The sequence below is a fragment of the Guillardia theta genome (assembly GCF_000315625.1).
Source record: "Guillardia theta CCMP2712 unplaced genomic scaffold GUITHscaffold_102, whole genome shotgun sequence".
NCBI classification, from domain to species: Eukaryota; class Cryptophyceae; order Pyrenomonadales; family Geminigeraceae; genus Guillardia; species Guillardia theta.
The window spans coordinates 195,652-209,616 of NW_005434572.1; the positions used below are offsets into that span (position 1 = coordinate 195,652).

At 51.1% G+C, this 13,965-nt stretch overlaps 5 protein-coding genes and 1 non-coding gene across 6 annotated transcripts in view; 4 read left to right on the forward strand and 2 right to left on the reverse strand.

Moving 5' to 3' along the window:
• Positions 1-1,077: 1,077 nt before the first annotated feature.
• COPID (coatomer subunit delta) lies at positions 1,078-2,646 on the forward strand (the record flags this gene model as incomplete). Its single annotated transcript, XM_005823843.1, has 2 exons — positions 1,078-1,344; positions 1,391-2,646. 2 exons carry the CDS (start codon positions 1,078-1,080, stop codon positions 2,639-2,641), a joined length of 1,518 nt encoding a protein of 505 aa, XP_005823900.1. The 3' UTR covers positions 2,642-2,646.
• Positions 2,647-3,110: 464 nt separating this feature from the next.
• GUITHDRAFT_t98 lies at positions 3,111-3,182 on the forward strand. Its single transcript has one exon. It is a non-coding gene; the product is annotated as a tRNA-Glu (tRNA).
• A 1,687-nt stretch (positions 3,183-4,869) lies between these two features.
• Positions 4,870-7,813, forward strand: GUITHDRAFT_165621 (hypothetical protein). Its single transcript, XM_005823844.1, has 18 exons — positions 4,870-5,274; positions 5,398-5,474; positions 5,523-5,652; positions 5,715-5,822; positions 5,870-5,959; positions 6,009-6,134; positions 6,188-6,250; positions 6,307-6,369; positions 6,417-6,515; positions 6,575-6,637; positions 6,692-6,823; positions 6,868-6,960; positions 7,016-7,087; positions 7,137-7,277; positions 7,322-7,393; positions 7,444-7,507; positions 7,565-7,623; positions 7,671-7,813. Exons 1-18 carry the CDS (start codon positions 5,098-5,100, stop codon positions 7,725-7,727), a joined length of 1,686 nt encoding a protein of 561 aa, XP_005823901.1. The 5' UTR covers positions 4,870-5,097; the 3' UTR covers positions 7,728-7,813.
• Positions 7,814-7,863: 50 nt separating this feature from the next.
• On the reverse strand, positions 7,864-9,103 carry GUITHDRAFT_145418 (hypothetical protein; the record flags this gene model as incomplete). Its single annotated transcript, XM_005823845.1, has 3 exons — positions 7,864-8,454; positions 8,808-8,864; positions 9,032-9,103. 3 exons carry the CDS (start codon positions 9,101-9,103, stop codon positions 7,864-7,866), a joined length of 720 nt encoding a protein of 239 aa, XP_005823902.1.
• Positions 9,104-11,014: 1,911 nt separating this feature from the next.
• On the forward strand, positions 11,015-12,385 carry GUITHDRAFT_155111 (hypothetical protein; the record flags this gene model as incomplete). The annotated part of the gene is made up of 8 exons (XM_005823846.1): positions 11,015-11,039; positions 11,092-11,136; positions 11,183-11,285; positions 11,332-11,523; positions 11,577-11,816; positions 11,870-11,893; positions 11,944-12,174; positions 12,227-12,385. Coding segments are annotated over exons 1-7 (787 nt in total), but the record flags the coding sequence as incomplete, so codon positions are not given.
• A 308-nt stretch (positions 12,386-12,693) lies between these two features.
• GUITHDRAFT_116947 (hypothetical protein) overlaps positions 12,694-13,965 on the reverse strand; it is a gene marked incomplete at both ends in the record, with an annotated part of 2,851 nt that continues 1,579 nt past the window's right edge. The window contains 5 exons of the mRNA XM_005823847.1: positions 12,694-12,759; positions 12,922-12,964; positions 13,011-13,061; positions 13,275-13,342; positions 13,761-13,811. Of these exons, the coding sequence (XP_005823904.1) occupies positions 12,694-12,759; positions 12,922-12,964; positions 13,011-13,061; positions 13,275-13,342; positions 13,761-13,811 (279 nt within the window). The remainder of the gene's footprint in view (positions 12,760-12,921; positions 12,965-13,010; positions 13,062-13,274; positions 13,343-13,760; positions 13,812-13,965) is intronic.

Below are 13,965 nucleotides of genomic sequence, written 5' to 3' on the forward strand. Positions count from 1 at the left end.
ATGAATCGTAAGACCCATCACCCTGTGCAAGTCAACTATCTTGCAAGAGTACCCATAAAACTACCAGAAATTCCTCTCATATGTACCCGTCATATGTTGGTAGCTCTAATTATACCTGTGAGTATACCCCTCCCTTCATCAACCCACCCCACAAAATTTCTGATGACCCCACCATTGGATCACCCACCCCTGTAGTCTTCTCCAGAGCATGGTGGGGTACTCAAAAGGATTCGGAGGGGGTACTTTGGGTGCAATAACAGTAACGGATATAACGGAATTCGCCACGCGGCGGCGAGGAGATAAGAGGCAATGCTGGAGGGCAGCCGGAGAAGGCGGGGGATGCTGGGGCGCGAGAGGCGGAAGATGGCAGGAAGAAGTACCAGAGGGAGGAGGAGGAGAGACAAGGTTGGATACAGGGAGTGAAGGAAGGAAGGAAGCAAGGAGCCAAGGAAGGAAGCAGCATACCAGCGTTGAGGTGGAGGTGGGTAAGGTGATATAGGCTGAACATGAAGGAGGCCATCGAGGTAGGAGGCAGGTCGATGATTGTTTGAGGATTTTCATCTTATGAATGGAGAGGGGGAGGGAATGGAGGAAGGTGTCCTGAAGAGACCCAGATGGGCAAACGGAAATGCAGGGCCCAATGGGAAGGGGCACTGAGATGGTGGTACAGTGAGAGGAAGGGACAAACGAGGCGCACGGAAATGTAGGAGGATTTAGTGAAGATAGAAGAGTTGCAAACATACACAGGAACAATTGAAGAATGAAGAAGACATGAGATGTCTGGATAGCGTAGTCAACAAAAATGATCCCGGGTGATGGCGAGAACAAGGAGTTCTGGAATCCTTCCACAAAATTATGCATGAGGGAGGGTAGAATTTTCTTATAACACACTCTGTATTTATGTTGATGTCAGTATCCCGTGAGTTTGCGAGTTGTGATGCTACCATGAAATACATGATTGAATTTACAAAGTTCTTGTTCTGTATCTTACTCTACGTGCCGTCTAGGTGCAGCTTGAAGTCTCGCTTCTAGCTTTATCGAACCTCTTGGAACCAATTTCGGATTGCCAAGTGCACGATGGTCGTCCTGTCCGCATCCTTGACCTCCAAGACGGGCAAGCCGCTGGTTGCTCGCCAATTCGTCGAAATGAACAGAATCCGTATTGAAGGACTCCTTGCTGGGTTTTCGAAGCTCGTCGACACCAAAAACCAGCATACATATGTGGAAACAGAGGTTGTGCGATATGTCTATCAGCCTATGGAAGAGCTTTATCTATTGCTCATCACCAACAAGTCTAGTAATATCATAGAGGATCTGGAAACATTGAGGTTGCTTGCAAAGCTGGTAACAGTCTTTATCCACGTATGTGCTCCTGACTTGTTGTGGGCAGGTCCCGGAATTTTGTCCAAGTCTTGACGAGGAGGGAGTGAAAGAGCACTGCTTCGAGCTGATCCTCGCATTCGATGAAGTTCTGGCGATGGGCCACCGTGAAACAATTAACCTCCAGCAAGTGAAAACTGCCCTGGAAATGGAGAGCCACGAGGAGAAGCTCCACAACATGATCAGGCAGAGCAAGATCAATGAGGCCAAGGAGGAGGCCAAGAAGAAGGCCGCGGCCATTGACTCACAGAAGAAAGGCAAGATGGGTGGAATCTCAGGCATGAGCAGCAGTGGAATCGCCTCTGCCTTTGCGGACGACGATCGCCGTCCCATGTACGATGCACAGGTCATGTCCACCAACGAGCCTGTGCGCAAGACCGGGCCCCCGAAGGGAAAAGGAATGCAGCTCGGCAGCAAGACGAAGCAGTCCAACGACGTGCTCAAGGCTCTTGAAGCTGAGGATGAACTCATGGGGATGGTCTCGAAGGCTTCAGCTCCTTCTGCCCAAAGTGGCGGCAGGCAGGCCAGCGCTCCGTCTGCTCTGCAGAGCGTCACCCTCAAGATCGAGGAGAAACTGCTCGTGCGCCTCACCCGTGACGGGACGTTGGAGAACTTGGAGGTTCGTGGAGAGCTCAAGATGTGTGTCAACGATCCGGAGGCTGCGTACACGAGGGTCCAGGTAACGCACAAGGCGTCTTCTGCATTCCAGTTCAAGACTCACCCTAACATCAACCGCGGACTGTGGACGGAAGAGAGCGTCCTCTCCCACCGAGACCAGGCCAAGAGCTTCCCTGTTGGGAACGAGCTGGGAGTGCTCAAGTGGCGGCTGCCGTCAGGATCCGAGTCCATGCTCCCCATCTCCGTGAGCTGCTGGCCATCTGCCGTTGGTAACAACGTGACTGTCAACCTCGAGTACGAAAGCGCCTCCCATCTGGAAGTGTCAAACCTCAGGATCGTCGTCCCCTGCCCCTCTCAAGCGACAATATCAGACGTGGCTGAAGGAGACGCGAGGTACTTGAGCAAGAACGGGACTGTCGAGTGGAGGGTGGAGCTGGTGGACGACTCGAATCGGAGCGGCTCGCTCGAGTTTAGCGTCAACGACTGCGACCCTGAGTCGTTGTTCCCGATCCAAGTCACTTTTGTCTGCAAGGGTAACTTGGCGGAGATGTCCATTGCAGGAGTGAGCGACGCGAGATCGGGGAAGGCTCTCACGTTTTCAGGAGATCCTCTGCTGGAGGTGGAAGAGTATCAGATCCAGTGATTGATACAGGCAATGAAGAAAGATCATTTTTTCACTCAGTGGCGCGCGATGTCTTCACAGAGTCACGCCCGGCCCTCCGGCCAGGCGGCTGAGTGCACTCATCATCCTATCTCCCCCTATCGGACAAGGTGTTCCGAGACAAACTATAGCCTGTATTGTCCGATCCGAGTGTTGTGCGGCCGAACACTCAGTGATGGAATCTGCCACCCTGGCGTCACTGAGTCACACCGGATTCAATGATGATGATCAGCGGATGTTCGCGCGTCGGATCCGTCATCACAGAGTCCGACTCTTTGACTCAGCCAGCGAGTCCGACGGTCATCATCGGTCATCATCGGATCCCCACTGCCACAAACAGGTGACGGCCCCGAGACTGACCGTACTCAGTCTCCGGGCATCGGATGCCCCGGCCCGGAGAGATTATGCTATATATACCCTGACACACGCCAAATGGACATCCAGGGAGCGATCCTCAATCGTCTAGCGGTTAGGATACCAGGTTCTCACCCTGGAGACCGGGGTTCGATTCCCCGTTGAGGAAGTCTCCACCTCTACAACAGAAAGAGAGTCTCCCGGATATCTTTTTAACCTGTCATACTACTCCTGCCCTCTTTTTAAAACTGAGGTTACTACTTCGCCGTATGTCAGCGCAAAATAGAATTTTTAGTTTTGTACTGGATGTCATGGTGCTTCAGTACTACAACATGTCACTTTATTATGTGCATGTTTTAAGAATTTTAAAATCTGAAGGGAGGAGCAGATTTACAGAGAAATATGTTTTACAGATACGTATCTCAGTACCAGTTTTCCAATGAAAAATATCTTTTTCAATGTTTATAACCTTGCGCCTTATAGTCATCGCCTTTACGTCGTAACAGATCCATTTGGCGAGCAGCCCACCCTTCCCCAAACATCTTGTACCCCTACCTCACCGCGTAAATTACCCCACCAAATGATACTTTCCCTACACCCCTTGCAGAGGAATTGTGTGATACCTCAAAAATGATTTTACATGTTCCCATCGCTCCACCCTACCCCCATCTGCTCCCTGGTTCACCAGCCGCTACGTATGGCCCCAGGCAACGTGGGTCCGGGTCAATGACCGGTGATGTCATAGAGCTCTTCGGTCATTGTGGTGATACCCACCAGTATCCCCAGGGCCAACGTAAGAAATTGTGTTGGGGAGCTTGAGGGGTAGGGTGGTTTCTTTGTGGATCTGTTTGTTTGTAACCCAGCGCTACAAATCAAAAACTTCATAAAATAGATTTTCGTCAATCTCTTGGTATCTCTCGGCTGCACAAATATTTGTAGGGATTTATTTCTATATTATTTTTTGTTTAAAAACTTGTAGGGGTTGCAAGGCTTGTAGTCAAAAATTGTTGCTTTTTTCTCAAGTACGGGTGTATTATACTGATGAAGTACCCCCTTCAAAGAGAAAAGATTAATTATAAGCCTTACATGTCCATAGTCAACCCGATCTACACCCATGGAACCCCCTTGCAACAAATCCGACTTTTCACTACCGGTACTCTTTACCTTCAAATCCAGGCCGGAAGAAGGGTAGGTTGCGTGCAGTGATAAAGTCCAGCCAGATTGGTATGAAACGGGTGGGTACTGTATCACATTAGCGGCTGGTGATGATGTCAAAGTTGGCGTATGCTCCATTCCATGGTCAGTCTGGGGGTCTGAGAATCAATCGAATTGGAGCTCAAGTTGTTGTCTAGTTTGGTTTTACGATATCCTTCTATAGCAAATATCATAATAAATTCAATCAAAGTGAGTACTTGATTCATGTCATCATAGTACCCCCTCCTTTCTGAAAGGATCCTAATCAGAACTCTGCCATTATCCATTGCGTAAATTGTACCCCCATCCCCCCTACCCTATCAGCCAACGACCCACCACCCCTTTCTTTGTGCTGTGTACCACCCCTCATCACCAACACCCCAAACTCTGAGCGAACGCCACCCGGTGACCCCATGGATCCTGCAGCCCTGGACCCTACCTTCATGACCCATGTTTATCTGACCCCCACCCCCTTCATAAGGCGTTCCGTCAAGGTTTTCCTCAGTAACGAATTGCCTAGTTCACCCCTACCCACGTTCCACACAAGAATTCTCTTGCAACCCCACCCCCTCGAAACAGGCAGATTGCCACCGGTATTTCATAGTACCCCTGCGGGGAATACCCCCACCCCCCTCCTCCCAGTTCCGCCCATTCCTCTCCTCCTCTGCCCCACTCACTTACTCTCCTCCTTGTTCCCCTTTCCTCCCTCCTTCCACTTTCTCCTTCTGTTGGAGACTTCCTCCTCCAAACTCCGCATAGTGCTTACCTGCTCTTCCTCTTCCACTCGCCCTCCCTTCGTCTGCTGAAGGCTGCGCCCGAAAGTTTGTCCTCCCGTCGTCATCGTTCGATCCGCCTCCTCCCTGCGTGGAAGGTTGATTATCAACGGCACTATGAACAGTTACATTCGCGTGTCCCTGGCTGTTCTCCTGGTGGCACTTGCCCCAGTTCACTCCCTTTTCCACCCCGGAGTGAACACCATCACCCCCGATGCTCCGAAGCTGAGGAGCCTGGGTGCCCAACAGGGGATTCTGCGTTCCGTTGCTGGGTCGCAGAATTTGAAGTCTCAGGTAAATAGGGCCATGCTCGCTCGCATTGCTATCGATCTTGTCACTAGATGCTCGCTTGCTTCGCCTCGGAACTTGTTGTGTCTGTATTTGTTGGCTGTGTTTGTTGACACTCGATCTTGTTAGGATTCCTTGAGGTTGAAAGGAGGAGTTACCTCGATCCTCAAGTCTTTGAAGGATGCTCTCTTCCCGGTCGAGACCTGGTCTGTTATGTGACCTTTTGAATGACAATGTCTGACTCGAAGGATCAGGGAAATGCCCAAGTTCTTCTCGATGTCTGCTATGATGTTCATGATCATCTACATCTACACCACTGTGCGTGACACCAAGGACACCCTGGTCGTGTCTACATGCGGAGCTGAGAGCATCACGTTCCTCAAGGTGAATGAAATGTTTGATATGGCACAGCACCCTGATTTAATGGTGGGGTTGAATTCAAACAGGTTTATGGTGTTCTCCCAGCCGCCACCATGTTCATGCTCTACTACTCTCGCATCTCGAACATCTTCTCGAAGAAGGCTCTTTTCTACGTGACGGCACTTCCTTTTATGGTGATTGTAAAGCTTCACTGTTACTTGCTCTCAGGCTGGTTGTGTAGGCGTTCTATGCTGTCTTCGCGTACTTCATCTACCCCAATAGGGAAATCTTGCACCCCCCAATCCCTCAGGATCTCGACGAGCGTTGGAAGGTATGGATCAGTACTTGAAAGTTATCTTGGTATCTCAGCATCGATTCAGTATGCCGTCTCTCTCCTTTCCAACTGGAGCTACTCCCTCTTCTACGTCGTCTCAGAATTGTGGGGATCTGTTGGAGTTTCTGTGCTCTTCTGGCAGCTTGCCAACGACATCATTCCCGTCTGGCAGGTGAAAGCTGCACTAAAATACTGAGTCTGCTTCTTTGACTTCCCTGTGTACAGGCTAACAGGTTCTACCCTCTCTTTGGACAGCTTGCCAACATCGCACCAATCTGTGCTGGACAGGTGCCATTCTTGATTCTGTCGCTTAGTAATCGGCGTCTAAAGCTTGACCTCAACAGACTGTTGCATACTTTGCTCACCTTTCCGACAAAGGAGACGATGCCTTTGGCGTTGCTCTTCAGGTAGCTTAAACTTTGATATTTTCAAACACTTGTGAGTATCTGGGCAGCAAACTACCGTTCTTATTCTTGCGGCGGGAGCTTGCTTGATGCTCTTGTACCATTACATTGGCGTGCTGGATGAGCGTGATGAGAAGTTGGGCCGCAAGGTAGAATATTTTCTCTCGTCGAGCTAGATCGAAAATTTTCTTACCCAAGGCTCTGATAGGGAGAGAACACTGTCAAGGCCAAGAAGTCCAAGCCAAAAATGGGGATGGTTGACAGCTTTAAGGTGCTTCACGAAAAAAGTGTGTGCATGCTCAGTCTGATACCTGGATCCCTTTAGTTCCTTCTTCAACAGAAGTATCTCGGATATCTGTGCATCCTCGTTGTCAGCTACGGTCTCTCGATCAACCTCACCGAAGTTATCTGGAAGAAGATGGTGAAGCAAGCTCATCCCAACAAGAAGGACTATCAGGTCCGCAAGTTGGATGGTCAATAGGAAACCTAAATTATTTGCAGATCTTCATGGGCCATTACTCATCGATGGTTGGCGCTGCTACTTTCATTATCATCTTCTTCGGTTCCAACATCGTGAAGCACTTGGGGTGGAGGGTGAGATTTGTGCAGTCAAGAAGCCATACTCTTTACTTACATTTCACCGTTCTAGATTGGGGCCTTGACCACTCCAGTATTGATGGGTGGCTTGGCAGCACCATTCTTTGCCTACGTCATCACTCAGGTTGATGTCATGTAAGGATGAAGCTCCCGAAACCGAGTATTCTTTTTAGGATGTCAGAACAAATGAGAAGGCTTTGTGGACAGCGGTGTATGTCGGCATGGTCCAGAACATTCTCTCCAAGGCAATCAAGTACGCCTTGTTCGACCCGACCAAGGAGATGGCATACATTCCCCTTGACCAGGAGTCTAAGGTGACCGATTCGTTCTGGGTTTGCGCATGCTCAAAGTGAGACAGGTGAAAGGAAAAGCCGCTATCGACGTTCTTGCTGCACGTATTGGCAAGTCTGGAGGAGCTTTAGTTCAACAGGTTCGTTTGCATTGGTAGAAAGCATGTTTCGTGACTACTCCTTCGTGAAGGCTATTGTCATCATCTTCGGTAACATCATCAATGGTGCCAGCTCTGTTGCAGCTGTATTCTTCGGTAAGTGCATTGTTTGGATATCTGTTCTTTCTTGGTCGTAACTTGTCTCGGTTGCAGCTACCATTGCTGTTTGGATCTATGGTGTTATGGGACTTGCTACGATGTTTGAGGAGAAGGTGCTTGAATGCTTTGTGAATATCTTGGATGCTGACACATTCCAAAGCTCAAGGAGGGCAAGAAGAATGAGTCCAAGGATGGCAAGGACAACAAGAAGAAGTGAATGGGGAGACAGTGGGGATGGCCCTCTCCTCCGCTTAAATGAATTTTTAGAGACCAACTCAGCGAACAAAAAGAATTCAACTCTTGAATCAGGACTCCGAATGTGGCATTCACCTGCCTCTTCTATCCTGCTTGGCTTACTCAGGCTGCGCGGCCTCAAGCTTAAGAGGATGGCGCACCAGGACGACCTTCCTGAGGCTCACGCAGGGCTGAGTGTAAGGCTGCGACGTGCGCAGGCTCTCCAGGTGCTCGAATCCAGGAGGAAGCGTCCCTCCTCCAAACACCATCCTCTGTCCGGGAAGCATGTCATCTCTCCCCTTGCTCGTTGTAGTCGTCTTCTTGGACGACTTGTCCCTCTTGTAGTCGAAGGGCAACTCTTGGAACGGCGCAGACACAACATTCCAGGACTTGGACTCAGACGAGGTCAAAGAGATTTCAACCCTGGACCCCTGAGGTCCTTGGATCATCGATACGATCTCGCTAACAGACTTTCCGACGATGCTGTAGCCGTTCACCTTGACCAATATATCGCCGACTCTCACTCGCCCTGACGCAGCGGCTGGACTGCCAGGAACGACCTTGGTAATCTTGTTCTCCCCCTTTGCGTCCTGTGTGAATAAGATGCCCACCCCACACACTTGGTTCTGTGCCGATGTGCTCTGGTTAAGAGGAGAGCTGTTGGCCTGCGCTGGTTGTGGTTGTTGAAGGGAGTTGCTTGCTATAGGCGTCTGCCAAAAAAACCATTAGATGACGCATGTTTGAAGTGGAAATGGGTGGATTCTCAAAGGTCAAGAGAAAGTCAGCATAGGACGCACGAGCGTAACACGACGAGAAGGGAAGGAAAGGTTGATTGTCGCAATGGGATATAATGAGTGTAATACAAACCAACTCAAACACGTAGTATTGAACTCAATATCGAGTTAAAGATGTACAAAAAGGTGAAAATGCGGGACTAAATGGATAGGACTTGGCAGAAAGGAAATGAAATAGAATCTCGGCAATTGAGATGCTAATGAGATGATGAAAATTACAATGTTGGCATGCCACAGGGGAGAGGACAAGACAATGCACTTGAGATCACCTGTTGCGGCAGAGAGTGACGGGCTGGCCTGGTCCCGCCAGGTTCAGCCACGCTAGGCTGTGAGGCGACAGGAACATCATTGGCTGAAGGACGTGGGGGGACGGAGGAAGGTGACGGGGACATTCCGTCGCTGGGACCTTGTTCCGAAGGCGGGGTAGGGGCAGGAGGAGCAGGAGCAGACGAGATGGAGGACGGGGAAGAAAGGTTTGGGTGAGGGGATCCACTAGCAAGACGAGAGGAAGGAGAGGGAGAGGGAGAGACAGGAGCTGGTCCCGGCGAGCCCCCGCCAGCCCCATTGCGGAGGGAGGGAAGCTTGTAGCCCCCACGCGCCGCCATCGCTTGAAAAAGCTCCACGTCTCAGTCCCAGTGGGGGTTGTAATTTTCCATCCACTTGGTAAGATTATTTCAAATTGTATTATTTATTTTGAAAATAAAGATGAGGGTATTTTTCACCCTCCACATGAATCTTGATCAGTCAACAGACTCAGAATTGGAATGAGGGTTGTTCCGAAGGAAGGGGTGGTTGGGTAGACGGAGTAGGGGGTAGGGTACATGTTGAGGAGCTTGGTATGACCAACTATGAAATAATGGCTGTAGGACGTCCTATCATGACGGGATGACTGGTGTAGGTTGTGATAGGGTAGGGTCATATACCCCACCCACTTTGTAAGGGTAAAGGATGGGGTAATATTAGTGATATCTTGCATGGCACCAGCTACCACCACCACCCCTTAGACGATTGACCCCACCCTATTCATTTACTATCAACAGCTACTGCATCAGACCGGTACTGAGATGTCAAGACTGACTGCGAAAGGTGAACCTTCCTTTCTCATACCCCTGGTCTTCCCTTGAATTCACCCCACCCTGTGAGCTGGGTCTCACCCCCCTCTTCAATCTCAGACCACCCCTCAATTTGAAGGATTTTGTACCCCCTCAACGTCCACCTTGATCACCCCCTATTCGCACCTCAAATACCACCTATCCCAGATACATCTTTTAGACCCCCCACCCAACCACCCCCCCTAGTATTCTTTATCCGCCCAGAGCCCCATTCCACAGCTATGTACCCGTGCTCATTACCCAGATTGCCTCTTGAAAGGCCGGGTACATGAAACTACCCTACCCCATAGAGACTAATGTTATGTGGGGACCGTGGAGCACTGGAGCTCTGGGGTTATAGTCAAGCAATGTTGAATTGAATCAAACTAAATCATCTGATTCCCCTGGTTTGACCAATTAAATCAATTGTTGAATGCGAGTGCTTCTGAATGAAACCGATTTTGAGTTGCAGGTATCCACCACCCACCCCTCAATCCCATGTTGTCTTGGTTTGTCCTACCTCAGCAAAGAAGTCCCACAAAACTCTACCCACCCACCTCCTACCTACCCTCAATTTCACCACCCACCACCCCTACTCCCTCTTATTTTCTTTACTCGTCCACCCCCGTCCTCGATGCCAACAAAGTGTGAATGACCCCTACCCCCACATTCGTCCTCCTAGCCCCCAAACCACCCCTCATCAATAGGTCCTACCCTCCTCTATCCACAGGTTACCCCACCCTTTCTTTGTGGACTTTTACCTTCACTATATCCATGCTGGGCTGACCTGGCGCCTCTCGACCATGGCGGGAAAAATTACGATGGAGGGGAAGAGGCGTTTTCGCGGCATGCTCCTCCGCGTTGGCACTTACATCATGGATTGTTCGCACGATCATGCTCTGCCGCTCTTGCTGCCCTCCTACTTCCTCTTCATGCTGTCCTCGGAAAGCAAAAGCTTTCTTTGTGCTCACTTCACTTCAAAACGCTGTTTGCAATGCTGGAATCCCCTCCTCCCCCCCCTCCCCTCCTTGTTCTCTTACTCATACCTCCATCAGCTAAATATTGAATCTCATGTCATGATTTTGTCAGTCAAACATGCCCTTCCTTAGAAGTCACATGCCTATCTTCCCGTTGTTGACCTGGGTGAAACCGTGGGTTGTTTTATTGAGGTCGCATCAATCATTGCTTGCTAAAGACACGAGCAAATATGATGATATTTCATCGTACAAGTCACGTGTCTTGACAGTGAGCAATCATGCAACATAGAGTGTTGATAGGGTTACTCTCTCATGTTCCCTCTCACCCCTCTGACGATTCCCTTTTGCGAAGTCGGTCAGCCAGTCGCCTTCTGACAGTTGGAGCTAGTTGAGTCGCGCACTCAAAATTGACGTCGGCGAGAGTGACGAGCATGTGAGGGAGGGAGGGAGGGAGGGAGTGATCCTCCTACCTGACACGATTCTAGGTCATGCGAACAGGATTTGGTTGATTTTCTCGCCAAGCTGAAGCTGTGAGGACTTGGAGAGAGTGTAGAGTGGCCGATGACGACTGTACAGGTCAAGATGCAGAGAATATCTTGTTCAGAACAACGTCACCTCCTTGGACTCACTCAAGAAGTTGCCCGTGAACGATCTCAAGGCCATCGGCTTCCGAACTGAGGTCGGTCTGGGCGAATGAGCGTGAGAAGGGTAATCAAGGATGGTAGGTGAGGAGCCGCATTCAGAAATCTCTCAACAGCTCTGAGCCGGACACGGAATATTTCGAGGAGGAGAAGTATGTAACAGTTGACGAGGAGGAGGAAGCAGCCATTCAAGAGCAGAGCAAGCCCACCAGTGCGAAGAAGAAGAAGAAGAGTAAGGGAGCATATAAGCACGGCGGATCCTCATCCTCGAATCCAGTCAGCCTCGTCTCCCCTTGCCCCTTGCCTCTCACTCTTGCTGCTCACTCCAGGTTCCGGGAGAGGATGGATCGACTCTTGAGCCTCAGCTCGAACAGTTGCTCTCCACCCTCGGGCTATCGGAGTGTGCACCAGTGTTTCAACGCAACAACATCACTAGCCTCGCCTCCTGTAGATTCGTGACGAAAGAGGCGCTGGTGGGGAACTTTGGGGTCCCGTCGGAGAAGGCTGGGCTCTTGCTATCCTACATCATTTCTGCCTCACCAGGTGTCGCCCAGGAACGCCGGCTGCCGGTCCCCTTCTCCTTGTGCTGATGTTGTTTGCTGACGATTGTCGGTGCTGTCAGGAGCTGGCACCGGATCTAGACATGGTGAGGACCTTTCCTTGAGACGCCTTGACCTTGACCTCTGATGTCTGCAGATTGTTTCTTCGCTGAATCTCCCTGAGATCGATAGGCGGATGGTGAAAACGGCGCTGCAGACCAACGAGGTTCTCTCTGTCAGAGATGCAAAGGCGAAGCGATTCGCCATGATGAACGAGCTGGGTTTGTCTGCGGATGCGGCAACAGAGCTCGGCCGGCTGCTCGACGCTGGACCCGTGATGCCGCACCACATGCCCAACTCGTACCAACAGCAGCAGGCCGCGATGCAGGTAGGGGACCTCTCTCCGCGCCTGCTGGAGGCCTGCTGACGTCGTGCAGCAGCTGGGAGGAGGATCGGCGTCGGGGGCGCAGTATGCCTACTCATACGGGCTCAACGGTCAGCTCTTCGGGCAGGATTTGTGGACGCCCAACCAGGCCTATGGAAATAGCTTTCAGGATTCAGTTTATTGGAACGGACAGCACTCTAAGTATGCCCCTGCCGGCCCGCCACCGATGTAAGGACTTCATGCTGCTGCTGCTGCTGCTGCTACCGCTGTCACTGTCCTGCCCCTCACTCCTACTGCTCCTTTTCCTCCCGCTCTCCTCCTCTTCGCTCCTCCTCTTTGTCTGATCCTGCCTCCTCCTTGTCTTCCTGCCATCTTCTTATTGGTCAACTCTCGTTTTCTCTGCTCCTGACTGACCCTGGTTGGGGAACACAGAAGATGACTTGATCGCATTTCTTACGGAATCGCGGAGATGGACATGTTTATGTAAAGTTTCCGCTGCTCTCCCTCTACCGACTCTTGCGCTCAGAGGCCTCGAGCAGCCTGACTTGCTCCTCCTCCCTCCTCTTCTCCTCTCGCGCTCTGATTGGCCTGCTCAATGAGTCATGAGAAAGGAAGACAGAGGAGGAAAAACACGAGGAGGAGGAGGGGGAGTTCCTGGAAGTGGTCGTGAAGGAGGAGGAGGATCGGGAGGAGGTGGAGGTGGAGGACGAATTGGTAATTGGTGGTGAAGGGGGGAGGAGAGAACAGGACCTTGCGCATGGCGTCAGGGAATCTCTTCCACGAGTATCCAATCCTGGGTGAGCAGTGAGGCAGAGGAGGAACGGGAGAATGTAGGAAACCATGCAAGAGCGTCGGGCGAGTTGAGGACAGGAGCAGTCTTAGCGGGTTTTCTGGTCCGAGTCAGTCCAATCCGAGAGAGAACAGACGGGGAGAGGAGAAAGGAGTAGGAGCGTGCTGATGAAAGTGAGGAAAGCAAAGGGAAGGGAAATTCATGATGAGAAGAAAGGAGAAGCTGCTGGAAGGGAAAGGAAGGTAGAGGATAGGAAGCAGCACACGCAGCAGAACAGAGGAGGAGGGAGGGGTAGGAGCAAGGAGAGATTTACCTCTCGATAGTTCCGTTGTTCTTGGTTGTGTCAGGAAACTCATCGAAGTATCGACAATCAATCTCCGACTGAAAAGCAGTGAGAGGAGGAAGAGAGGAGGAGGAGGAGGAGGAGGAGGAGGAGGAGGAGGAGGAGGAGCCGAGGAGTCGAGTGGTGGCCGAGGAGAACGAGGACTGGTTGTAGGCGTGAAAGTGTGAGACGAGGAAGGAAAGGAAGAAGGGAGGGAGCTTGAGAGGGGGGGGAGGGAGAGAGGGGAAAGAGTTACCGAGAGCTCGGGGATGAAAGGTGCTGGAGATTTTCTAAGGTTGTCCCAGTCGATACCCTCGAAGAATGGATGAGCTCGAATCTCCTCCTCCTGTGTCTTTCGGTGACTTCGCATTCTCCTCCTCCTCTTTCCGCGCTCCTCCTCCTCCTCCTCCTCCTCCCCCTCGTCTTCCTTGTCCGTGCTGCTCCTTTTCCCCTCAGATCTTTCACCCTCAGGTTCACCTTTAGCCGATCTTGAGCGGAGCAGAGAAGCTTTCGGATGAGGTCAACGGCCTGAGGGGAGGATGAGCAAGATGAGAGGGGCGAGAGTGAAAGTGGATGGAGAAGCAAGAGAATTTGAGGAGATACGCTGGAGAGAGGGGTAGATTGAGGTGAAGGTGGAAGTCGACAAGTGAAGGGAGGAGAAGGGAGGAGAAGGGGTGAGGAG